General features: G+C 45.7%; 9 protein-coding genes across 9 annotated transcripts; 4 read left to right on the top strand and 5 right to left on the bottom strand.

Moving 5' to 3' along the window:
- Nucleotides 1-261: 261 nt before the first annotated feature.
- Nucleotides 262-1,113, top strand: N7483_009221 (cupin domain-containing protein; the record flags this gene model as incomplete). The annotated part of the gene is made up of 1 exon (XM_057092648.1): nt 262-1,113. The coding sequence occupies one exon, from the start codon at nt 262-264 to the stop codon at nt 1,111-1,113; it is 852 nt and encodes a 283-aa protein (XP_056943822.1).
- Nucleotides 1,114-1,490: 377 nt separating this feature from the next.
- On the top strand, nt 1,491-2,806 carry N7483_009220 (alpha/beta fold hydrolase; the record flags this gene model as incomplete). The annotated part of the gene is made up of 2 exons (XM_057092647.1): nt 1,491-1,903; nt 1,975-2,806. The coding sequence occupies 2 exons, from the start codon at nt 1,491-1,493 to the stop codon at nt 2,804-2,806; spliced, it is 1,245 nt and encodes a 414-aa protein (XP_056943821.1).
- Nucleotides 2,807-3,004: 198 nt separating this feature from the next.
- N7483_009219 (uncharacterized protein) lies at nt 3,005-3,293 on the bottom strand (the record flags this gene model as incomplete). The annotated part of the gene is made up of 2 exons (XM_057092646.1): nt 3,005-3,215; nt 3,277-3,293. 2 exons carry the CDS (start codon nt 3,291-3,293, stop codon nt 3,005-3,007), a joined length of 228 nt encoding a protein of 75 aa, XP_056943820.1.
- A 5,833-nt stretch (nt 3,294-9,126) lies between these two features.
- N7483_009218 (uncharacterized protein) lies at nt 9,127-10,065 on the top strand (the record flags this gene model as incomplete). The annotated part of the gene is made up of 1 exon (XM_057092645.1): nt 9,127-10,065. One exon carries the CDS (start codon nt 9,127-9,129, stop codon nt 10,063-10,065), a length of 939 nt encoding a protein of 312 aa, XP_056943819.1.
- Nucleotides 10,066-10,550: 485 nt separating this feature from the next.
- Nucleotides 10,551-11,824, bottom strand: N7483_009217 (Mg2+ transporter protein CorA-like/Zinc transport protein ZntB; the record flags this gene model as incomplete). Its single annotated transcript, XM_057092644.1, has 3 exons — nt 10,551-10,811; nt 10,907-11,610; nt 11,653-11,824. 3 exons carry the CDS (start codon nt 11,822-11,824, stop codon nt 10,551-10,553), a joined length of 1,137 nt encoding a protein of 378 aa, XP_056943818.1.
- Nucleotides 11,825-13,722: 1,898 nt separating this feature from the next.
- N7483_009216 (MFS transporter) lies at nt 13,723-15,427 on the bottom strand (the record flags this gene model as incomplete). The annotated part of the gene is made up of 4 exons (XM_057092643.1): nt 13,723-13,977; nt 14,030-14,605; nt 14,664-15,120; nt 15,204-15,427. 4 exons carry the CDS (start codon nt 15,425-15,427, stop codon nt 13,723-13,725), a joined length of 1,512 nt encoding a protein of 503 aa, XP_056943817.1.
- A 423-nt stretch (nt 15,428-15,850) lies between these two features.
- Nucleotides 15,851-17,044, bottom strand: N7483_009215 (Zn(II)2Cys6 transcription factor domain-containing protein; the record flags this gene model as incomplete). Its single annotated transcript, XM_057092642.1, has 1 exon — nt 15,851-17,044. One exon carries the CDS (start codon nt 17,042-17,044, stop codon nt 15,851-15,853), a length of 1,194 nt encoding a protein of 397 aa, XP_056943816.1.
- A 2,403-nt stretch (nt 17,045-19,447) lies between these two features.
- N7483_009214 (SGNH/GDSL hydrolase family protein) lies at nt 19,448-20,601 on the top strand (the record flags this gene model as incomplete). Its single annotated transcript, XM_057092641.1, has 4 exons — nt 19,448-19,777; nt 19,845-19,936; nt 19,995-20,524; nt 20,582-20,601. The coding sequence occupies 4 exons, from the start codon at nt 19,448-19,450 to the stop codon at nt 20,599-20,601; spliced, it is 972 nt and encodes a 323-aa protein (XP_056943815.1).
- Nucleotides 20,602-22,144: 1,543 nt separating this feature from the next.
- N7483_009213 (sugar porter family MFS transporter) lies at nt 22,145-23,852 on the bottom strand (the record flags this gene model as incomplete). The annotated part of the gene is given in 3 exon segments (XM_057092640.1): nt 22,145-23,027; nt 23,044-23,219; nt 23,313-23,852. 3 exon segments carry the CDS (start codon nt 23,850-23,852, stop codon nt 22,145-22,147), a joined length of 1,599 nt encoding a protein of 532 aa, XP_056943814.1.
- Nucleotides 23,853-25,738: the final 1,886 nt, after the last annotated feature.

The raw sequence follows: 25,738 nt of genomic DNA, 5'->3' as shown, positions 1-25,738 counted from the left end.
GTTTTATCCAGATATAGTAGAATCCGCGACGGTGACGACTTATCAAGTAATTCTCTCACCTGAGTGGCTGCATGTACACTAAACCCCACATTTGCGCCCCCAAGTTAGGCCTACGAACATGCATGTATTTGATTTAGTCCACAGGATGGCTGAAAATCGTCGTCGTCATATCTTGTGGTGTGGTTCAGTTTATAAAAGCCATCTCTTGCCAAGTCCTTTAGCTTATATTTTAATCCATAACAAGAGAAAATCGAGTACACCATGGAAGTTGTCCAAACAAAAGAAGTCCCCGACAAAGCTATCCTTCTCAAACACCGTGGAGATGGGCTCGGATTCCGAGATCTCTTCACCGGTGACCCGGAAGATCCCATGAACAACTACTACGTGGTATATGCGACCCAAAAAGGCTTCTACTCGCCTGTTCACAAGCACAACTTCGATCAATTTCGATTTCCCATCAAAGGCTCCATCAGTATTCTACCCGACCTGGATGTTGAGGAAGGAGAACTGTGCTACCATCCCGAAGGCGTGAAATACGGTCCCCAAAACGACGGCCCAGAAGAGCGAGCTGTGCTTGTTCTGCAATTCGGAGGAGCGAGCAAGCAGGGATACCTGAATCATTCCCAGCTCAAGGGGGCTGAAGAGTCGCTCCGCGAGAAAGGCGGGCGATTCGAGCAGGGGAAGTACTTTGGTCCAAATGCGAATCCCTCGATTCCTATTGATGGATTTAGAGCCATCTGGGAGGAATATACGGGACAGACGATGATATTCCCCGAGGGAAGATATGGTTCAGTTGTCAATATGAAACCCGCGGCCTATACCTATGTCCAGGATAAGAGTAACGCGACGATTTCGAGGAAGAAGCTTGGAGTCTTCTCTGAGCGAGAGACACGCGCAGAGGTGGTGAAGGTTGTAGCTGGAGGAAGCTGGGATATTCCTTCTGAGGATGCAACCAGGGTTTACTGGGTGATTTCTGGATCAGGATCAGTAGATGGTCAAGAGTTGAAGGCTGAATCTGCTGGACGATTGAAGCCGGGTTCTTCTGCAACGGTTATCTGTGAGGGGGCCGATCTGGAAATTCTTTGCTTTGCTCTCCCAACTTTGTATGCATAAATGTTTCCAATCATTTCAACGCTATTTTATGATACATTGACTCTGAAATGCTAATGAAATAAGTATATGACCCCTTACATATAGTTATAGAGTGAAGATCTAGTATAAAATGTGAAATGTTGAGTTGTTTGTTCTGTTTGTTGACGATGACGTCTTATCTCACACCTCTTATCTCTTATCGCCTATCTCTTATCTGCCACATGGCCCGAGGTCTCGGTCTTCTCTTTCTCTCACCTCTCCTGTCCAGCGTCTATCGTCCAGCGTTCGGTTTCAGCGTCGTGATAAGCACCATTTAATTTATTGTTCTAATAATAATCACAACTTCTCTCTAATTAACGACACGAATCAGAACCACTTCGGACTATCCAGGAGCAACCATGGCGCTGTATCAACAAACCGTGGGTTTCCTTTCCGACTCCTGGACCAACCAGCAAACACAGATACCCTTGATAGCAGTGACCGGAGTATCATTCACACTCGGCTTATTACTTCAATCACTTTTGACTCGCAAGACTGAGGGTCCTCGTGGGGTCATCCTCCCTTCACCCCGCACCGCGATTCTGCCTGGCCTGTCGGAGGAGGAGAACGGCAAACTCCCTCTACCCAACGATGTTCTTCCTGGCGCACGCGATGTGAATACGCCATACGGCTCGATGCGAGTATATGAATGGGGCCGTGAGGATGGACCAAAGGTACTGCTGGTGCATGGTATTACCACGCCTTGTATCTCGCTCGGTGGACTGGCCCATGCGTTGGTTGATCGTGGTTGCCGGGTGCTTCTCTTCGACCTGTATGTTCCCTCTTATATTGGATTCCCTTTAATATATTGCTGGACTATTGATACTAATATTGCGTGGCCAGCTTTGGTCGAGGATTTTCTGATGCTCCCGCCGACCTCCCTCAAGACGATCGACTTTTCACCACTCAGATCATGCTTGCTTTGACATCATCGCCTATTTCATGGACTGGGGCCGAGTCTGGGAAATTCTCATTGGTCGGTTACTCCCTCGGTGGTGGAATCGCTACTGCATTTGCCTCGTACTTCCCAGAACTCTTGTCGTCCTTGGTGCTCCTGGCCCCAGCCGGCATGCTGCGCGACTCCCAAATTACCTTCTCAGCCAATCTCCTGTACTCGCAAAACATTATCCCGGAGAGAATACTTCGATACCTTGTTCACAAGCGTCTAAGAGCTGGCCCCTTAGTCTCTCCTAAGCCAAAAGGGAAGAACGAAAAGCTCAGTGCTTCGGATGCACTTATTGAGGAAGTCCCTACCGAAGTTGGCGCAGACGCTCAGGTCCTCTCACGAGAATACCCACATCTTAATGTTCCATCTTCTATTGTGTGGCAAGTTGATAACCACATGGGCTTCGTTCATGCATTCATGTCCAGCATGCGCAATGGCCCGATCCTTCGTAGGCGTCAATGGAGTAACTGGACTCGTCTTGGAGCTTACCTGAGTGACCAGAACAGCGTCTCTTCAGACAGGGAAAAGGAAAAGGTGAAGGGTTTACCATGTGACAAGGTTCATATACTCTGTGGTAACAGTGATGCAATCATCATGAAGGATGACCTTGTCACGGATGCCACTGCAGCCTTTGGCGGGAATGCAATCTTCAAGTTTTACGATGCTGGCCACGAGTTCCCCAGCACCAAATACGAGGAGGTTGCATCCTATATCATGAAGATTCTTTAAAGGGTGACTGTGATGGTGATGATTCAAGATAAATAGATTCTTCAGGGCGCAAATATTTTCACTGGTATTCGCTATCTCACTGGGATAGACGTATTGTTACATACATAGACATAGGAAACTCTTTTTTACATAGGATTTAGACCACCTGGGTACACTTTTCCTTATCCGTCTTCTTCTTCTCCCATTTCAAATGGGCTGCTAGCTCCTGTTCTTCAAGATATCATCCATCGCTTTCACTTGGCTTGATAATCCGGCGAGATGTGAGTTTCGGTCTTCAGCTCGCGCGCCAGCGTAGTAAGGTCCTTCTGAAAGAGGCGCCCGAGCAAATCGGTCGGCGCTATTGCGACTAGCCAGTGGTACTTGACTGACGTTACTTTGGCTGAGAGTAGTGTTTGAGTTTCCGTTGCGACTGGAAAGAAGATGTTAGTATAAATCATCTATACATCAAGGTCTTTTTGTATAGTACTTACGAGGTGGATTCTGGCATTATGATGATAGACGATTGAAGATCGAGATTGACGATTGACTTGATTTTGAATGATTGTTCTTTGAGAATTCGAGAAAAGTCGTCGAAAGTATGGATTTTGTGTGAAGATTCTTTGTTGTTGTAGAAAGTCTTTGAGCCTTGAGTTTGGTTTTGTAGCTTGAGATGATGTTTAACCACGTTTGATGATGATAACATTCCAAGAGCAGGAAGCTTAACCTTTATATTCTGCAGACAGCTGTGAGGCTATGCTCGCACTCAAGGCATGCCTGACACAACACGCGAGGTCTTGGGGAACTTGGACCACGGCCCACATGGAACTCGAGACAAGAAAGAAAATTCGAAAATAAAAAAAAAAATCAAAAAATTAAAAAAAACGCCCCCCAAAAATAAAAATAAAGAATAAAGAAAAGGATAAAAAACGACTAAGCAGTGAAAAGAATGAAGAAAGGATCATCATCTCGCATCAAAAAGCCCACGACACCAGTCTCCACAGGCCATGCCCCCTGTGACACCATTCCGCCGTCAGTCGAGGCGCCCAGGTTGTCCGCATGAACGATAGGCCCCAGTCTGGAATTCCAATCAAGCGGACGCTTAACCAAAAGCAATATAGTGGGAAGTGCATACCCGCCTATCCATGCGAAACAGGCGACAAGGCGAATACGATTGGTCCGGTCTGTGCATAAGACTGGGGCTACGAGGCAGGTACCAGATGCAGGAAGATCACCCAAGACTGGCGACGACGACTTATTCAAGGGTTATAGACATTATACGAAGTCAGCATGATATTAAGAGGATGTTATTGCTATGGAATAATGGGATAATATGGAAATTAATGAATCGCACATGGTCTACCACATGTTTCCGCGGGATTAATCGACCTGATCTCGGGTATATTCGCGGGAATGGAAGGGGTGAAAAGTGTTTACGCGCTCCTATGCACGTTCTACGGTAAGATCTTCAGTGAGTGATCGATCAAGGGTCTTCAAGGGCTATTGGAAATGTCATTTCTCCTGAGTCTAGATGGTCTATAATGGAGTTAAGAAGGACAATTGAATATCGTAATTCCGCTGGGCGGCAAATGCGCTTTTTGCAGTGGGCTCGTTCTCGCGTGGGACCCTTTTCTCTTGTTAGTATGTACTCCGTACTATTAAGAATTTTACGATAAGTGATATTTTTATTCTTTTTTATCCTTTTTTTATTTCAAGGTATTGATTTATTTAATTCCCTCTATTATTGAAACATGTAGTGGAACCAACGTGGTCGATCACATGGGGATGATGGAAGAATATCACAGGAAGTACCGCAAAATGCATGTATGGAAAATGTGGCTTAATATGTTTAATCTCAATCTCGACGAATCGTAAGTTAGTAAAATGAAGACCTCGATCTGTGACATTCTCCCGGCCACGCGCGGAGTTATGCTCATAGAGATTGCGGGTGATCCGTAATCCCTTGCAAGAGAATACGTGGAATACGTGGAGCTGTACATAGGTACATAGGTAGGTAGGTACCTAGGTACACTTCTCGGAGTAATTAAAGCCGCAGTTCCATACCAGCCACGTCTTATTTTACTCAATGACAAGGAGAACAAGTGATTTCAGCTCATTCTGCAAAATTCAATCTAATGCTACTGGAATGCTATGACCTTTCCGCATTAGGAATAAGAAGATCGACTTTGAACACGCGAACATCCTGTTTCAGGGTGAATTAAGGGTCCATCTAGTCCATCTCCGAGAACAAAAAAAAGGGGGGAAATAGAAAAGTGCACGTGGATTTTGGATCCTGTACTCCGTGCATGTATGTACTTTGTGCATGTAATCCGTTCGTAAAAAGTAGTAGGTCTGGTATGATGAGTCCAATCTTCGATTTCGGGGACCCCGAAAGGGGAAAATATCAGCAAGATCGAGAAAGAAAGGCGCCACTAACGTTGCGGCTAGGGCTCGTACTTGCATTATCATAGGTAGCTCAAAACTCTTTCGGGCCACACCTTTTTTTTTACGAGATGTAAAGAAAGAAACGAAGTGGAGGTAGCCGAGTGGCTGAGCATTTCAAACGATTGTCATAGGTCTAGGACCCGAGACACAACTCCTATGTCAAAATTTTGGGGCACACTTTCTCTGTATGACACAGGTGCAAGACAGGAAAGGGGAAAAAAATCAGAATTGAGCCCATTCCTTGTAAGGCTAGTCGATCACGATTAGGGAGATCAAATGGATGATCTGATCCTAGTGTGTATGCCCAAACTATGGAAAGCCTAGATTGGGCATGCATGATCATGCCTGTGATGTCCCGGGGAAGTCAAGCCACAGAAGCCATATGGGAAACGTTGTTTCAGATAATTAGGTTCCTTTTCCACGCGCTTTTTTCCTTTTTCATTAAGGGGAGCGAACATTCCATCCTCTAGCAATGTTTGACGACGTTGCGGGTCCACTATGCAAGGCACATTTGGTCCAAGCTCCACCAACCTTATCTCTTCATAGAACAATTTGGATGATCCGCTCATTTACCGTTCGTATGGGAAAGGATAGGGCTTACAGGCCCCCCCATAAAAAGCCCCTAAAAACCAGTCGGTAATCCATACGATCAAGATGAAAATGATCAGCTGAATTGAATTGATCACTGGGATTGAACTATGATTCTTGGCAAACGCTTTGTATTACACCGAGCCGAATTACTGGGTTACGCCACAGTGCCCCGTTAGCCCTAAAGCCTGCGCTATTTTCAACCGAAAGAAAAGAAAAAGAAGATAATGGGTCTCAATGTACTCCGTAGATCTAACGAGTATCCCCCTGTTCTTCGCAGAACATCGATTTTTTCTTGACGTATCACACCGTACGGAAGAATTAAATTGGATACTTCCAAGGGATAGTTGGGTCAATAATAGTTCGCAGGGCGTCGATCAATATAGTAGTGATCGCCCATCCCTTGGGGAAAACGTTTGCCCAACGCCTCATCAGTCTGAAACGAGATTCTCGTTTTAGCATGTATAAAATCGGTATAGATTCCGAAGAGCCGCTGCAACCTGTTGCCGTCGCAACCTTTTAAAAGCTTGTTGGCTTATCTTATCCTTGTGTATACGAATTCGAAAGTCTAGACATCATTATGCAAGCTCGGCGTGGCCTACGCATCAGACCCATGTCATGTTATTCTTGGACTTTGTGCACCTCAAATGTTGCAAGTTCAAGTTTCAGAACCTGCTCTGCTCCGAAAATAGAATAAAGCGCGAGTTAGTTAGAGGGATAACTTATCCCTGTTGCACTGCTTGATACCTGAATCGGTCAAGTTAAGCGACTCCTTGCAAAAAAACTTGGAATGGCACTAAAACTCCTCTTTTCGAATTAAATTGCTCCGTACAAGAGAGGAGGGGAAAAAAGCAAACAACGTGGATCGTAATATCGTTGGTGTTCGGGCAATCCGATCATCCCCCCTCTTGTAGATCCGGATATCACCTCCAGAAACCAGATTGGGATACGAATCAAGGAATGTCACGCAGCAGCCACTAACCCCAAGACCTCGTAAGTTGAGCCACTAATCTCGTGTTGAATGAATATTTGCTTTTTCGGTGAGAAAATCCACGTTTCCTTCCATTGTCGCGTGGGACCCGTCAAAATCAGGCGCGCAGGCAGCGAGACTAGCCTAATGCAGCTACTTCGTAGTGGACGGAAATATGCAAAAATATGAAGCTTTAACATCTTGATAGGCTGACTCGGGTATATCTTGTATTTTGGGAGATTGATTGACATTATCGTGTTTAATCAAACATGCCTCATTTCTTGAGCTTGCCTAGATCATGATGTGCTACTTGGAGATGCCGGAATTGGAATAAACAAGGCAACCTAGATACTTTAGAGGCTGTGTTCACGAGGCCTCGGAAAGAATCTCGAGTCTTCCGGTCTGATTGTTGAATGACTTCATTTCCGGCTAAAAGTGAAAGTTTCGGGGCCAAAACAAGTGTGGGACTTAATAGCTTCCTTAATTAAGTTAGGAACTGACTCATGAAGATTCAGCTTCCGCGGAGAAATGTCTTCAAGATCTACATAATTCTGTAGCCGAAATAACCTGTTGCCCCATTGCTTATAGAGCCCCATATATTCACCGTACTGTTTTCACCTGGGTGATTCGGTGTAGAATGCCAGTGCCGAGATATCCCGATTATAGACTGGGTTGCATTAGTAAAGTGAATTCATTAAACGTGTTTTGCCAGAACCTTGAGATTAGCTTCGTCACCGATATTTCTATCTGATATAAACCGCGCTTTTCTCGGATACTAGAATTATCAGAAACCCAAACCAAGTTCACGGGTACGCCCATGAATTCCTGGACATTTGATGTGTCAATTATGACAGTTCCCCCACCTCTCCAGCTCGTATCAAGTCCATAAGTAGTATAGGTTCATGGGTCTCAGAGAGATTTCCATGGCTGCCTTGAGCACATGACATTCATGGATGGAGAAAGGAATTGATAAACTCGAGTTAGTAGGGTCACCTGGTATACCCCTCGAGAGTAGGAGCAAACATTTGAATGTTTGGGCTCGTAAATTCAATGTTACTAGCTGCTCATTCTAAATTCCAAGGCTCACTGGTGCATACAGAGAGAATGTAAAGACTCAGGCTTGATGCATTCAAGTTGCTATGTCCCGAGTCTCGCCACTACCTATATGTCCAACCAAAATTTGAAGCAAGAGTAATCCATTAGCTTGCAGCGTATATCAATATCCATGAAAAGAATTTCCTCTCGAAGTTACCTCAACCTTGGAAGTTCAACTTGAAGCCGTAGGATGCTTATTAGGTGACCAAGATCATTGATAACATAATATCCACTACTAGTACAAGTTTCTCGGGGCAAAGGTCTTGCCTGACAATCGCTTAGACTACCTATGGTAACTTGGAGATGTATACACATGTGTATCCTGCCACCCAAAGTTGTCCGATAACTTGAATATAGCAACTAGTGCTTGCCTTAAAACATTTGAATGTTCACAGTGCTCCCATAACCGCATGCAGATGTCTGGTTCAAAGCTCTGAGCAGCTGGAGCCTTCCAAGGTTGGAAGCACTTGAGATTTGTGAAAACTTGAAGCACGTTTATAGGTTATCACTGGCATCTCTCGATGTCCTCTTTCCGTCTCTCAGTCGATATTATTCCCGATAAACCTAACTATAACTTTGAAAGGACCACAGCATGCAAGCTAGAGGTGGGGGGTAAGAAGTTCAAAAGCAGTGGGTATTCACTATGTAGTCAACTTTCCTGGTGGTATCTCCCAGGTTCACTCTGTTGGTGTGGAATACCTAGGCTACCGAAAGTACTACGTAGATGAAAGGGCGGTTAGATCGCATGTTAATTTGACTTTTCTTCATTTGCCATTTTGATGGAACTGAAATGAGCTCACTTTTTAATGTTGAACCACATTCAGGTACTTAGTTTCAAGTTGTGCACCAAACCGTGACTCCGCAGAGACCCCCAGCATACCACGCACACCTGACAGTTAATGACAATCTCATATTCCGGCGCAAAAACCGATCCCACACTTTAATCTTGTCTTCGATTTTAATTATTACGATATTTAATATGAATTAAGATGATTGTATGAACAGTGCGGCAACTCTTGTCATCGCCAATGTCCATGACGTAGCCACATGGACGATCGACATTGCGACCAAAACCTGAATACTCAGCGAAGATATTATCTTTTATCCAACATTCATCTCAAGTACCCCAGATCTATACCCCAGAATCCCTTTCTCAGCATCAGCTATACCGGTTTCATCTGTGGGGTTTCACAAACTTAACGCTGTCCGATGCGGTGTGCAGGTCCTTGCATAGAGCACACCAGTCATGAGGGTACGGTATGCCTGGGATAAATCCGTCGCAACATTTCTTCGAGCGCTTGTTCGACCAAGACTTCACATACACCCCAAACCCAACGAAACTATTTTCGTTCCATCACGAGACTCCGAGCGTACTATCAAGACGAATGTCTATGGCATAGCCAATGGCAAACCGAGTCCGGTGTTGATAAACTTCTGCGGTAGTGGATTTGTGCTTCCCACCTTTGGGAATGATGACGAATATTGTCGATTCGTCGCGGAGAAAACCGACTACACGGTAATCGATGTGCAGTATCGACTTGCGCCCGAGAATCCGTTCCCAGCAGCGTTTCAGGACGCCGAGGATGTTGTGAGATGGGTACAGTCGCAGCCGGAGCGCTTTGATACATCATGCATATCGCTTTCTGGGTTCAGCGCAGGGGCTAATATCGCCCTCGCTGTTTCATCTTCATCTGAGTTCTTTGGTGGCAAGGAAGGGAAGAGCATCTTCAATACTGTTGTGTCTATTTATGGACCAACGGATTTGGCTTTGGAGACGCCACATAAGCCCTTGATTGATGATTCTAACTGGATTATGAGGATTATCTTCCCAAAGTTTTCTCATACTTGTCATAAATTATTAAATCCAGATAAAGTGGATCCGCGTGATACTCGCCTCTCGCCTGGATTCTCTGATCCGCGAAGTTTTCCAGATAATGCGCTGTTTATCACTGCATCTCAATGTGCATTTGCCACCGAGGCGGAGTGTCTCTCTGAGAAGATTGGTAGTATCGATGGGAAGGTTTCACTCTGTCGCAGGATGGAGGGCTGTGCTCATGGATGGGATAAAGAGGCTATCCGTGGTACTTCCCAGTGTAAAGCGAAAGAAGAGGCATATGCATTGGCTGTGGGTACACTGCAACGTGGGGAAACTGATGTGGCCAAAGCAAGAGAAGCACATGTTTGAGCTGAAACCAACGATTTGTCAGCTCATTTCCACGTTCAAGTGTCCATAGTATTCGACTTTTTTAATGTATCTAATACCTAATCGACTGTTCTTACTATTGCAAAGTATAAGAATCATAAACTTACTCTCCGAGGCTGTTTGTGTGGCAATGTGTGGTCACAGTGCACGTATGCGATCGGGCCAAAGGGCGCTGAGCGAATCGCCTGCTCGGGCCGAAAATCCTATCACCACCTAGGACATTGAGAAAGACTGCTCATATCTCCTAGTCTCGCTAATTATGATGGTTTTACGGAGTACTTAAGATGTACAACGAAATGGAGATGAGAAATACGGTCTTCTCGCTGCTCTGATGGACAGGAACCGATGCGCTATATACAAAGACCGAAATTATTCAATGAAAACCCATCGCTGCAAACTTACCCCCTCAGCCAGTACCTAGCATGAAGTAAAGGACCTCCAGTGAAAACTCGCTAAATGCAGATCCATCATGCAGGCAAGTGCTCCAACTCCAGATCCGATCGTTGTCTTATTCTGAAGCGCTGCTTCATGCTCTGAATATTGATCTGTGGGAGCCTCTGAATCAATCTCCGTACCATTGGGCTATTGCGATGAAGGAGGCAATAGTAGATCAGGAATGTAAATGCTGTAAGAACAGCGGAGACGATGAAAAATATCCAGAGCATGGATGTCCCGACGATGGTTGAATTGGTTTGATCCATCGCGAAGAAGTTCATGCCAAAGAAAGTCTACTACAAGTTAGCAAGAGTCATTTTTGGGTGAGATAGCCACTCTAACATAGGAGATAGAGCGCACAAGAGATACTGGGATATGATAGACTTACAGCGATGAAAGAGGGCGGAAGGTATAAGAGGGATAACCTAGTGATAAACACGGCCGACTCGTTCAACTGGAGCATATTTTTGTTTTGCTCGGAAGCAACAACTTGATCTCGAAGGAGAAGAGTATCAGCGAGAAGTCGAGCAATTGACTGGATACGTTGCTGGATGTGTTTCGCTGTTCGGGAATATGCGACACATTGTCGATGCTGGTTACGCAAATCCTGCAACACATACGAAGTGGATGATAGTGACGGGGTCGTTCTCAGGAGTGTACAGAGTTCATCAAGAACATCGATCGCACCCGCCAGGATAGTTGGTAACTGGAGGAAATGGCTCTCCAGTTTGGTGAGTGTATTCAGATTGTGGTACTTCAGGCTCAGTGGCTCGTCGATGAATGCTGCGAATGCCGAATCTGAGAGTGGGAGGAATTCACGCTCTAGATCCATGATTCGGCTCCGGCAAGCTGGGTAATAGGTCGAGAATAATATGGAGTGTAGCCAGAAGGGATTCTCTCGAATCTCCGAGTAAGGGTTGAATAGCCATTGCTCTATTTTGGTAAAGGCCTTGGATCGTGGATTTGGGTTGATGAGTATGTAGGTGCTTTGACCTGTAGCAAAGTCATACTTATGGTACAAGCCAGTCTGTCGGATGTCCCATCTTTGGGCCTTTGGCTTGTACTCCGGGTATCTTATTGTGTACGAGATTTCTGTTTATTCATTAGCCCCCCCCATTCATTCATTTAGTCAACCTTGGAATTTGAGGGGATCATTACCAATAACAGATCCTGTGCGAGTTTCTGTATATGGCACACAGAACCCTCCTTCCAGGTCCAAGCCCTCGCCAAGACGATCAAAGAAACACAAGGGAAGTTGCCAGAAGAAAGAGTTAATCTTGTGCTCAGAGGTGATAGCATTAAGCATTGGCTTGGTGACTTGAAGTGGCTGGTAAGAGTTCGTCTGACAGATGGAGCTGATTCATGTTAGCTTCAGTACCAAGTGACAGTATACTCCCGTAGAGACAAACATTAAGCGACAAGAGTAATTCTGCCTCCTGCTATTTTCAAAGTATGCGGTAAGGTTTTCTAGCGTAAAACAACTGATTCCTTCATAGAAAGGTCTTCCATTCGGGGCGTCCTCTTGAACATCGAACACCTGAACGGGTTCAATTACTTCATCGACACAACAATCTTCAATGCAAGCCATAGTGAAGAAAGAAATCGAGCTCGATTTAGAAAAAAATCCGAAAGTGAAAGTTCTGAGAATTTGGATATTATATCAAAAACCATAAATCAAAGAGTAACATCTCAAAGTTGCAAGAAATTGTAAGGCAGACTCTTGGGTTTTCGCCCTTCAGGGGCTTTTCATCTCTCTGCGCCTTGTTCCTCCCCCCCAGCCCCTCTCTCTCTCTCTTCCCCCCACCACCACATGCATGTTGTATCGGACCTATCACACTCCCCCTCTTTTACTCAATCCTCGCTCTTTCTCTCTCTGACCGATCTAAATGAAAGGATATTAGCGCTCCAAAATCATTTACATTTAGGTAAATTCCCAACCATACGCCAATTCAGCCTGAGTTAAACGTGGTCAGTCAAAAGTCTATGTGCTTCTGGAACACAGGATCGGCCTTACTGCTCTAACTTTTCGTGGAGCGATGAATGTAAATTGATCATTCTGCATCTATTGACGCCGGGATTTTAGTGTGAGACCGAAGTACACGATAGATCTACGCATCATCTACCTTTATTTTGAAATCCTGCACATCCGGAAACAACTCCTTCAGTTTTGATACCAGTTTGGCCCTTTTCAGATACCGAGTTGAGGTATTCTGTCGTGTCTGTTCTTCTTCCGAGTCTGTCATATTGATTTGGTTTGATTTGATCTGATCTGATCTGAATAAAAAAAATATCACTACTTCATTTCCAACTCATTTATTGCGGGGAGTGATAAATCTCGCCCAATAATGTATTCTGCGGCTGAAGCAAACATGGGGCCACGTCACGAGTGCAGATGATAGTACAATTGGCACAGGCCTCGAGTCCTCGAGAGGGGAAATACGTGTTATACGTGTTATCGGTGGCGGTTATCACCTATCAGAATGCACTCATATCCCCGGCTAATGCAAGAATGGTCACAATCAAGGCATGGTGGCTGACTATCACTGCGCCGTCAAAAAAAAGAAAAGAAAAATAAATAAATCAGTGCGGAGTAACCGAGATGTGATGACCAAAGTACATGTACCTGGGTGATGAGAAATGTGGGCGATTCGCGGAGTAAAATCTGCGGGCGAAATGGGGCTATGCTAATGTCAAAGTTGGATGAGTTTCAGATTTTACTGATTTGAGGTTCACAGTGCTAGTATAAGGCAGATTTTCTATTGTTAAAGTCACTTTCAATTATACCTTTCAAGGTTGCCCACAAGGCTGAATACACGAGCTGATTGTACCTTTGTCGACAACACTACCCGATAGATCCGGAATACGAGTAGTATGCACATGTGTACTCCGTACGGGGTAAGATAGCACCTACAAGGGACCCTGGAAGCCTCTATATTAAAAATGGATTGGATGTATCCTATCACTTCGGATACTTATTTCATATTCGTAGAATCTTTATGCGCCATTTACTAGTACTTGAGCACATATTTGCATATGTGGAGGAGTGCGTGTCCACATGCAGCTGCTCACAAACGTCCCCGAGGGAGATATCATGTTACTGATGATAGTAGACAACACTAGACTTTTCTTTTTTTTCGTATTATCTGTCGGTTAGATTGTCTATAAAATTTCCAAGTAGCTATCGGCGTCTTAAAATACAATAATTTACATCTTCACGTTGAATCTATTACTCGTCCGGATTCTCTCTCCGTATTTCCAGAAGAGGATCGGAATCGGAATCATCGCAACAGCAAGAAACCCCAGAAGAGTATTTCCCCATCCAAGACCAAGAGCATCGTACATTGGAGTTCCTGCCAAAGGTAATAAGCTCCCCATGAGCGACCGGAGAACAGTGTTCGCAGCCAACGCTGAGGCTGAGTGGATTCCGAAAGCATCGATCAGGTAGGTTGATACAGGGATCTACATCGTTAGCTTTTTTCTCATAGATGAATAAAGTACGATCGGAACTTACAAAACCTCCAATCAATCCAACACCAACTAAACCTGTTCCCACAATAGGAGCCATCCATTGTACTTTGTAGTAAGTCGTCCACCCATACAAGAAAAGACCCGAAGGAACAATCATCATCGCGACTATCATGGGTGGAAGTCGATATTCCGGCTTGATGACACCGTTATTGGCCGCGGTCAGTTTCTTCAAAATAGCATCTGACGATGCGCCGACCGCGATAAGACCTATCATCATGCCAACTCCAATGCCCAAATAGGCTAATCCTGATACACCCTGTGAGAAGCCGTATATGTCGGTGAAGACACTTGTAATTGTAGTGAACAGAAGATACAAGATACCGTAAATAAAGGCAACGTAGGTCGATAGACAGATGACAATCGGAGAGCCGAATAGCATCTTAAAGGGTCGGAAGATGGCTCTTTTGAACAGTTCTGCAGGCGTCTGATCAAGCTGCAGAGCCGACTTCAAGTGAGGATTGTTGGTCTCTTTGCGTATTCTTTTTGCTTTTTGAGAAAGGAGGGCAATTGGATACGTTTCTCGGAGAAAGAGAAACATAACAACAGCCAAGCAGCCTGCCTACTTTATATGTTAGTACGTGAGATCATGTAGTAAATTTGCAGAGCGAATCACGTACGGCAATTGCAATAAGCCGAAACACCCATCTCCATCCTGCGCTCTCCGCGAGAAAGCCACCAGCAACAGGTCCAATGACCGGGCCGAGAAGAGGTCCCATGGACCAAATAGCAATCGCTGCGCCTCGCTCTTCTACTTTGAACATATCTCCAAAGGTGCCACCTCCAATAGTGATGGGCGTGGAGCCTGCGACGCCGCTGAAAAAGCGAAAAACAATTAACTGCGGCATACTTGAGCAAACAGCGCAGGCGATCGTGAAGATGACGAAAAGAAGATTCGATACATGGTACACTGGAACCCGGCCGTATACTTCTGACATGGGTGCAACTATAAGTGGACCAACAGCATATCCGAGGACGTATACAGAGACAACGAAGGATCCAATGATTGTACTTGTCGAGTGAAACTCGATCATGACGTCCTCCACACCCGGTGCAAACATGGAAGAAGCTAGAGGTCTATTCGTTCGCCATGCGTTAGAAATCAATCAAAGAATGAAGCGCGAGAAAAGAGCTTGCTCAGGGGGAGTTGGCACACTTACGTGATGAATGTCATTGCAGCGAGAAGACCCCCATTCGTCCACTTCTTCTTGGCTGACCAGTTCAATGGGTTCTCAGGGTCGTCTGGCCCATCCCAGTCAACTATGTCGCTTCTGTCTTCTGTCGGTTCTTGTTTCTCGTCACGAGCGGCGATGTAATTTCCATTTCCCTCCACGTCCAGGCTTACCTCCCTGCTCAAAGGGGGCTGATCAGACGTGGCCGACATGATTGATGGATGACAAGGGAGAAATCAGTTCAGGGGGAGGAATGAGTCTTTTCAATCAACGACAGCTTGGATTTCTTGATTAACCACGGGAACTGACGCGCCCGATGGACTCAAAAAATAGCCTTATTCGAAGTGTATAGTTACTCGATGCCAGAGATAACGGACCCTATTGGATAGAGTTGTGGAAAGTGGATACTCGAGTATTCTGTGGAAGTACGAGAATCTCGGGCTATGTTTTGATTTGTCAAACCTGTCCACATGATCCGCTTTGCTTCATCTCCCGCGTAACGTTGCAAGGGATGCTCAATCTTAGCACTTCATGCTATTTCAGTCAGTCGCGGGGACAGGATCAACTGGGATTTATGGAAGGTCCGAGACTGTGGGCCGTGCGACCGGGATTCAATTTGCTCAAGTTGGTTATATTCAATTATATGCAGATCCAGCTGCCATGTTCTGTCGGTCACTCAACACCGCATCCAGGGGCCATTTGAGCAAAGGCATCCATGCATCGTCAAGCGTATATTTCATCGACTCAAGCATCGATTGAGGCCAGCCTTGAGTGAACCATCGAGCGCTCATTTGGTGGAGCAGCACACAGTGATAAGCAAAGACCAACAGCGCTTCGGGTCTTCTCTCGCCGAGCAAAGCCAGATAGTCGGGGTGAACCCTCATGGGCCAGAGAAAGGAAAGAGCGACATCTTGTGACAAGCTGACTTCGATCAAAACCTCCCGAAGGGTTTGGATCGACGCGTTACATATCTCCACTATATGATAATCCGAAGATTTTTCCCGAATCGCTTCTGACAGTCTGTGCAGGTGAAATAATGCGTGGTTCTTGGATGTGTCGTCGTTGTCGGAGGGGGATGGGTGATCTCGAAGTGTCATAATTGGGGCCAATGGGCCCTCCCTCAAAGTGGCAAGAAGCTCTGCGTGTTGGACAATGGAAGGTAGACCTTTTGTGAGAATGATCCACTCTGATATTTGAAGATCAAGCCAGAGACCAACATCCACAGAAGAGCCTGGTTGAGCTGCCTTGTGGAAGATCTCGGATGGACGCGACAACGAAACGATGAATAAAAGGAAGGCACATCCAAATAACGCATGGCAACTATCTGAATTCAGGTGCGAGAGGCTGCAGCGGAATCCTTTAAGAGCATTATCATAATGACAGTGGGCGGCTATAAGATACTTATCAGCGCTATCTCCCACATTGTGATCAGTCAAAGGCTTCTCATTCCGATGCTGGTACACAATGTGAAAGGCCGATAGAGAGAGGACGCAATGGAGAAGGTAATCATTCTTCAGTGCGAGCTGAACAAATTCCAAGGAGAAAAATCGCTGGATTTCAGGATAGTCCGAGAGTGAAGCTGCTGTCATTGATGTGAAATTATGTAAAAGTTCCATATCCAGTACCGCATTTGTTGAAAAGGTTGAATCCACAGCTTCGGGTGGTGCAAAGGAACAAGTATATCGACTTTTAACGCATTGCGCGCAGGAGACTGACCCGTTCTCGTCACATTTGATTTTGCGTTTTTTGCACTGAAGACATCCCTTGCGGCTTTTGAGATGCTTCCGTCGCGTCACCGCAGGACGGATTACACGACCTGAGTCTGCCATGCGGCAACTGTGAGAGGGTCGATGTCATAATCGCCGCGAGTGGCCGATCACAACCATCAATCGGAGTCGGGAAAAAGGTTATTCCGCCCTTGGCTGCTTGACACCTTAGGTGTCAAATGTGGCCTGAATGCCCAAGTTCTATGATTTATTTTTCATCATCACTGCTATCGAGGAAATCAAAACACGAGAATGACTTGGGTCTTAGAATATCTTGATTTATCAGATCACTCATTGAGCACAGTTCAGATGAAAGTTCAAAATCGGACCGGAAGGTAAGTACAGCACATCATGAACGCTTCTATCAATACCTTGCATGGTATCAACACATATGGCCCGTATGCCCTCATGCCCAAGTCTTCCAAGGTTCTGATCAATTACCTTATTGGGAGGGCTGTGCAGATTGACGAACGTGGCTCACAGGAGTCATGAGCAGAATATCGGTCATCAAGTCAGTTGAGAACGACTCTCAGGGACTTCTTAGTATGGAATCCATGGAAGATCGTTGCGCGACCCCATGTAAGTTGCGATAAACCAGCCCTGTATCTGTTGACATAGTGTATAGCCGTCATCCACTGGCAGGCTGTGTGCACTAAATTTAGAGATCCTCTCAAGGTTCGTTGGTAGTTAAATGCAAGACTCCACTCCTGCGCGCAATTCAAATAAAGATTTGACCGGTCGCAATTAACGGGAATTACCGTTGATAGCTGGAGTAGGAACTGACAATCAACATCGTAAATCGCTTAAAGTTGTCAGTTTGATGTTGTTGATTTCCGCTCATTTGCGCCTCCAAGGGTCGCATACTCCACACTTTTGCCCCTGTTCGTTGAATAGTCCACTTACTAGCCCCACGAGCGCTATCAGAACACAAGAGTGACAAATAAATAGTATGGAAAGAAGTGCGGAGAGTTCGAATCTTCATCAGTATCTTTCATATTTTGGTCTATTATAATCAGAGTGCACTTGCCTATATCTCAAGTTCTTCACATCGCGAAGAGTGTTGCCCACATACTTTGGTAAGTACCACATGCGCTCATTTCCAAGGTTATAATTATACCATGGTGTATCAAAATATTGAGCTTAATTCTAATCTGAGATTCATATAGACCACTCTAAGTCTTACCCATACATATCAAAAAAGTTTCCCAGCTGCTATCTGAGCATCCTCTTCTACACTCGCACCTTTTATTACCTACAAGATGTGCTTACTCTCGGCTTTTGGGTTCCTATTTGCAAAGGGCGGCAAGGGACAGCAAGCCTAGCTCCGGTCAGAGCCCTGCCAATGGATATCGCAATCCAGCAATGAGTGGAACCCCAGGACAACACCCCATGGGGCCTCGCCCCACCGGCCCTCCGCCAGCAGGTCCTCCTCCCGGCCAGGCTCCTCCTTATCGTTGAGACACTCGGAGATTCAGGATGAAGGTTTGCATGGGAAGCAATTGATTTTAACGTTCTGTCGCTCAATTTGTCCGATTTTATACATATGATTTTGTGTGTTTGGGTTTTTGAGCATTGTTGGGGGTTTGTCCTGTTATTATGATACACACTATACGCATACAATGGTTTCTAGATTAATCTGATATTATGTTGAAGTATCCTACACACTGTCACTGAGTAGAAATCAGAATAGATACTTCTCATCAACGACCTTGGAATGCTCTAATGTTTCGAATTTCGATGTCGCAATTCACCACGAGTGAAACATCAGAATGCTTGGCTCTTGGCTTTCATTCTACTTTATATTCTCGTATTTTCTCGCCACATGGTGGAAATATGACTTAATAACGTGGAAGCCTTGCGCAATTCAGCGGCTCTTGGATCTGGAATTGGCTTTTGTCTTAATCTTAAAATGGGTTGGTTGTCAATTGACTTCCAGCCTCAGGGGCTTGGCCCGGGAACCCAGCCACAGAACACAACAACGATTAGCTACATACGAGCTCTGATGGTCCCTTAATCCCACTTGGCAAGACTTTAAGTGGATTTTCATGAAAGACCTCTCATAAGATACGAGCAAATCAAGCTAGCGTTATCTTGGAACGACCACTCCTGATGTTCCTGATGCTAATTTGTGATTTATCGCGCCATGGTACGGAGATGCTAAAATCAGCGCTAGCCAGCCTCCTGTTAAATGACGAAACAAAAGCTGGGTGCCTAACGCTGCACCGCTGTTAAATATTGCTTTTTAACAGCTATATAAGCCTTTGCTAAGCCCCTCAGGTCGGGCGGAGCCTAGTCTTAATAGGTAATTGCGACTGAAAATCTCGTTCAATGGGACAATCACCATGGGGCCGGAATCTTTGAATCTTCGGCCTTAAACAGGATTCATTCCCCTGGACCAGCTCTCATTTTTTAAGGGAGAAAAAAAAATCACTCTATCGCTTTCACAGTACAAAATACAGAGCAACTATGCGATCGTCAATATCCATCAACTCGGCCGCTCAGGCTTATATGCTTTGCCTTGGTTTATTTTCACCTTTTATCTCAGCGTTATCAACCAATGTCGATCGAATTCCAAATCTAGCGAGCCCGATCAACAATGATATCACCCTTCGACATCGAAGTACCGATAATAGTACATTCCTCCTCAGACTCATGTCACTGGGCGCGTCTATAACGAATGGATACCTCTCAACCGATGGAAATGGTTATCGAGATTGGATTCGGCAAGAACTTCGTTATGAAGGGTGGGATGTAGAGATGATTGGAAGCTTGAGAAATGGGACTATGGTTGATAATGTGAGTTTTCCCCAAAATTGAAGCTAGAAACTAGCCATTGGAAGCTAACGGGATTTTCAAATCGAAGTTTAATGAGGGTCACTTTGGCTTCAGGGTAGATCAATTACCAGCACAAGCTGAGAAGAGCATTCCAGATCAACCCAATCTAATCCTTATCAAGTCAGTCACCCCTGCTTTTACAATAATCAATATCAAAAGACTAATGGATAATCTACAGTGCTGGCACAGATGACGCCTTACAGGATCATAAGATAAGCACGACGGGAGACCGAATGAACTCCTTGCTTGACCTTCTATTTAAGGAAATCCCCGGAACCACCATTATTTTGTCAACTCTTCTCCCAAATAAAGATGTTCCGGATTTGGTTCAGGATATCAGTGAACAGTATCGAGAGCTTGCAGCAAAGCGTCGCGATAATGGCGACCGAGTCGTCCTGGCAGAAATGAGCTATTTCATTACCACGAATGAGTTGGCAGATGCAACCCACCCAGACGATGAAGGATATAAGAAGATGGCGTCTGTTTGGTGGGCAGCGATCAAAGAAGCTTTGAAGGAGGATATGATTCAAAAGTTCAACTACACGATATCGAATTTGCAAGAAAAGAAGTTGGATAACAAGACCACGAATCCGGATCTGCCTTCTTACACGGCTCCTGCGCAACCTACTCAAACAACTTTTATCAGCAGTGCATCGATGAAGCTTCAACAGCCACTGCTACTCGTTCTGGCTTTGCAATTTCTCATTGGTATGTCGGACTATCCCTTTTCATTTACCTGAGATCGATGATTCTAATTGAAAGCAGTTTACTCAGGCTTTTTGTGATGGTCGCGTGTGAATAAACGAATAAAATTTAGATGATCCATAGATGGACGTGTTTTATAGATATTGATACCCATGCATTCAAATTTGATTTTCATTCTTACAGCTTCCAAGGTTTATACCTTTTTCATCCTTTTGAGTCTCAAGTCTCTCTCTACAAGTCAAACATGATATGATGGCTGAATTGCAGTCGCATGTTGATCGCATCTCCATTATACGAAAAGAGAATCTTCTCAAAAGGTAGTGGAGTGAAAGTGCTCATGTGTGTACTAAAAGAGTTGAAACGTTCTTAGGTTTTGATGTTGTCAATCAGCCCTTCAGTTAAGACCTGCAAATACAGGGCCTGGCTAGCCCCGGCGCCAAACAGTGTCAAACGGCGCGCATGGAGGACGTAGCCTTGGACAACCTCTCCTCTTCCCCCGATTCCGAGTCATCCTTCGTTCAACCAAGCCTTACGCCTTTCAAGTCTCTCAAATGTTTCTTGACCGAACGAAGTCAGCCACTGCGGTGGATCTCCAGGAATGGCAGCAATCCGGAAAATTGACTGCCGTTGATGTAATCGAAGCATACCTCCAGATCGATACACATAATGTGAAAGGAATGGGGCTAACCTTGGAAGTGTGGTTATCAATACCGCGCCACGTTTGCTGGCATTGGAACGCGCAAAATATATGGAAGCAGGAGGCCTCTTGACGGGATTCCAGCCCCTGGTAAAAGTGAGTCCCCGTGGACGATGCTTACTTACCAGGTGAACTACGTGGCCTACAGCCCTGGCAGAACCTGTTTAACATCGCAAGCATACCCTGCAGGCAAGGCAATAAGATAAAGTCGGCTGTCACCGTTAGCAAGAATAATATCAACTTGATAAAAGCTTAGTGCTAGCTCTGGTTTATCAAGAGTGCCAGCATAGCCACTCTAGCTTCGGATCAAATCCTGGATCTGGCTCAGCCCTTAATAAATCTTCGAGGCATTTTGAATCAGCTATGAACATTCTGACTGCGTAGCATTTTAAGGATTCTTTAGATGAGTTGGTTCAAATGTTTATTGAGAATATAAACACAATTTGGATTTTGCTATTGCCACTGGCAGTGATAAAAGCATGAAAACTTGAACATTGCGCATGCGTGGTATCACCTAAACCCCGCTCTTTAGGCATCTGTCCAGGTGGTGGATCAACCAGTTGACATTTGAAACCGATGTGAACATTTGAAGCGGAGTCCTGGGCAGTGTCAATTTTAGTATTATCAAGACCAGTTGGCGCGAGTTGGATGAATCCGAGTCCGAGTCCAGATGTCTACGGTGGTCTACTATTGATGTACTACTAGTAAGAGGACATGGAAGGAATTTGATGAAGATGGAAAGATCTTGAATTCGAAATCGAATCATTGCTCGCATATATATGCATGCATTCGTTCAGCCTGACACATCAATGTCAGGCTCCGTCATAACAAAAACGCGTCAATCTATGTACGCTCTATGTATCTATACACAAGTTTATAAAATAAGGAAAATGCAACATTAAAAAAAAATCCAGTCAATCAATGACTTAGACACGAGTACCCTCGGAGTCCTCCTGGTGCTCCTGGTGGACAGCCTGGTCCTTGATCTCGAAGCGGAACTGCTCCTCCTCCTCGGCAAGGATAGCCTTGAGCTGCTTGTTGGCGCGCCAGACAGGCTTGCACTGGAAGAGACGGTCGACCTTCTCCAGGGGAATACCGCTGGTCTCGGGGATGAGGAAGAAGGCGAAGAAGAAGGCGAGGAAGGACAAGGAGGCGAAGAACATGTACACTCCGTAGCCCATGGTGGCGAACATCTGCTCGGTGAATCGGGAGACGAGGAAGTTGAAGAGCCAGTTGCTTGCGGTGGTGCAGGCCTGAGCCAGAGAACGGAAGTTGGGGTCGAAGAACTCGGAGTTGATAACCCAAGGGGTACCGTTCCAGGTAGGAGTGTAGACAGCGGTCCACAGGTAGAAGAAGAAGATAGCGGCAATACCACTTCCGTTCAGGCTGGTGATGTCGTGCTTGGTGGGCTCAACAATGTAGACGTAGGCACCAATAACCCACATACAGATGGAACCAGTGATGGCACCAACAAGCAGAAGGTTGCGACGACCGAACTGATCAACGAGGAAGAGCAACCAGATGACGGTCATAACAGCCTTGACGATACCGAAGATACCAGTCATGATATCGACAGTGTTGGTCTGGACACCGAGAGACTCGAAGATGGTGGGAGAGTAGTAGTTGATGGCGTTGATACCAGAGCCGTTCTGCCAGAAGAAGAGCATACATCCCAGGAACAGACGGTAGCAGAGAAGAGGGCGGGCGCGGAGAGCCTTGAATGGCTGCCAGAAACCAAGACCAACGGTGGCCTTCATGGCCTCGTGGGCAGTGTCAATAGCGGCAACCTCCTCGGTGATGTAGATGTCGCTAGGGGTCAATTGACGGATCCAGCAGAGGTTGTTCATAGCCTGGGCACGCTGGTCGTGGAGAAAGAGCCAACGGGGGGGATTCCCGAATCCAGAGAGAACCAAGCATAAGCATGCCGGAGGGAATCAACTGAATAGCGAAAGGAATGACCCATTGCTTGTGGCCCTCAGGGACGTGGAGTTCAACACCGTACTAAAAGAAAAGCCAATGTTAGTTCAAGTCTTGAATCAAGGGATAGTAAAAGATTTTTTCAATAGGTGGGAGATTTCCTGGGAGGCGACTCACGTTAATCCAGAAACCCAGCATACCACCAATTTGCCATCCAAGTTCGTAAAGACCAACAAGACGACCACGAATAGCAGGAGGAGCCAACTCAGCAAGGTAAATGGGGACAATGTTGGAGGCAACACCTGTACCCAGACCGGATAAGACACGACCAGCGTACAACATACCCAAACCAGTACTGCTTGTAGCACCACACTGGAGCGCAGCTCCCACAATGAAGATAGCAGAAGAGATAGTCAAGCACCATTTACGACCAATCCAGTGGCTCAGGGCGTATGTAAGAAGAGCACCGAAGAAAGCACCAGCGATGAAAAGTGAGACAATGTTCTCACTGACCAAGTCCTTCTGAGCTTTAGAGTCACTGTAGGTACCGAATTCCTTCTCGAACGAGGTAAGATCGATAGTAGTACCAATGAAGGCACTAGTATAACCAATCATGTTGGAACCGCATGATGCGATGAGGGCGAGAACATAGACACGCCAGTTGTAGACGCAAGGCGGCGTCGGCCTGTCCTCAACGAGATGTAAGATACCACCCATGGCTGTTGACGAATTTTTTTTTCTATGGGTGGAAAGGGGAGATGGTCGAAATTTTTTCGTGAGAGGGATGGGAAGAAAAAGAAGAAGGAAACAGGGACGGGAGGCGACCTAAGTAATGTCTCGTTCCCCAGTGGGTTGTGGGTGTGGAAATCTTCTCGTGAGCGATCCCCACAACTAGTACGCGTAGGAAAACCCCGTTCCTCTGGGGCAATATGGGGTTTCCAAAGTGAGGCTACGAAACCATGGAGCCCTGAGAGGCGTGCATGAGCTTGTGGGTGGACACTTTACCCGGGGATAGCGTTTTCCCCGGGAAGCGAAACATTCAGCCGGGGCCAACGAATGGTCATTGGTATATATCTGACACGGAATCCAACTTCCATGGTTGAAATTGCGTTTCATAAGGAATCTTGGTTGCCAATCATACTTGGAATTGTTTATGATACTTCTTTTACGGGGTTTTTTGGTGATTGGGAGACTACAATTCCTCAATCTCTCAAGTGCTACAAAGGTATGGTAGATATCAAAACTTTTTTGAGAAAAACTTAGAAGCAGAACGAACATCCGCCTTGAATTTACCCGTTTGTTCATGATTGTCAATGTGGAGGGGCATTTTGAGGGGACTTCCACCGGTGAACGTTCTTGTTCGCCACAATGTGCGTAATAATGCATGAAGGGGACTTCCTTTGTCCCCGGATCAAGCGGAATAAAATTGTGGAGAGGAAGAGAAGGTTTTTTGGGGAGAATTGTGGAAGAGTGAATAGGGGGAGAAGAATGAAGCTAAGGGCACATCAAAGTCCCGCTTCGAGATTGTAGAAACCCCGGGGATCCAATCAACCCTGAGTCAGATGGGGGGAAGAGAGTTGGGGTGCATGAAAACTCGTTCATGATGACCCACAGGGGAGAACCCTTAACCACGGAGAACTCGGATAGTGACCGAAGAATAGATGAGAGTGGAACTCACTGGAGGTGAAATGGACGAAAATGATAGAGATGACTAAGATAATCTAGCTGACTAAGATGAGATCTTCGCATAAAGAAAAGATTGTGCATGGTCACGTGAGCATAAACCACCCACTACGGAAGATGATTCTACCCTCTCATTGGTCTCTCCAGACAATCTCCAGTATCTTCTCCAGTATGAATTCATAACAGACATCATTAAATGGTTCCGCCCGAGATCGGCTTAAATTTTGCTCCATCCCCCTCGTCATATCCCGTTGAACCGCTCCGTAACGGAGGGCGAAATAGGACTTGCCACTCTGGGCATTACTGGGCACTTACTGGGCACTTACTGGGCACTTACTGGGCACTTACTGGGCATCACCGCGTACCTCTGGGCAAAACCTTAGAACCCGTTTAACAAAAGTATGGGAAAATATAGAACCCGGGGAGGAGCTTTCCAGAAGTTCAGCCACCAATTTCAATGGTCTACTTTAGATCCCTTGGTTTTTTCCCACTCGGCTTAGTTGAAGTGTTGGGTTAGGGCCACCGCAGTAAAACACCAAGTGGGACCCGGTGCTGCCGAGCTCGTCTATGGTCATCACCGGTGAAGGATCTTGGCTAGACAAAACACTCCAAATCTGGGTAGACGGTCAGACGAACTGCAGACTTTTTTCGTTGGCTGAGATGACACAAATTTTTCCATGGTCCTTTTAATGAACCCGGTGAAGAAACTCATCCATACTAAAGTAAGCTTACTTCTCGGGCCGCTTAATTGGAAGCTCTACTAGTTAACGCCGGGTCAAAATGCCGGTCTTGGCAGATCAAAATGTGTTAAATGAGATCCATCTGTCCCTGTGTATGGAGCAAATTGCCGAAATGGAGTCGAGATTAGACTAATAACGACATGTAATATTTGGATGATAGCTACAGCCTCGGGAGTACGG

Source organism: Penicillium malachiteum, assembly GCF_028827825.1.
Source record: "Penicillium malachiteum strain IBT 17515 chromosome Unknown utg000004l:1.0-4883003.0:1.0-4884900.0, whole genome shotgun sequence".
NCBI classification, from domain to species: domain Eukaryota; kingdom Fungi; phylum Ascomycota; class Eurotiomycetes; order Eurotiales; family Aspergillaceae; genus Penicillium; species Penicillium malachiteum.
Note: the sequence above shows the minus strand (reverse complement) of the source record. Positions and strands in the feature narration are given on the sequence as shown.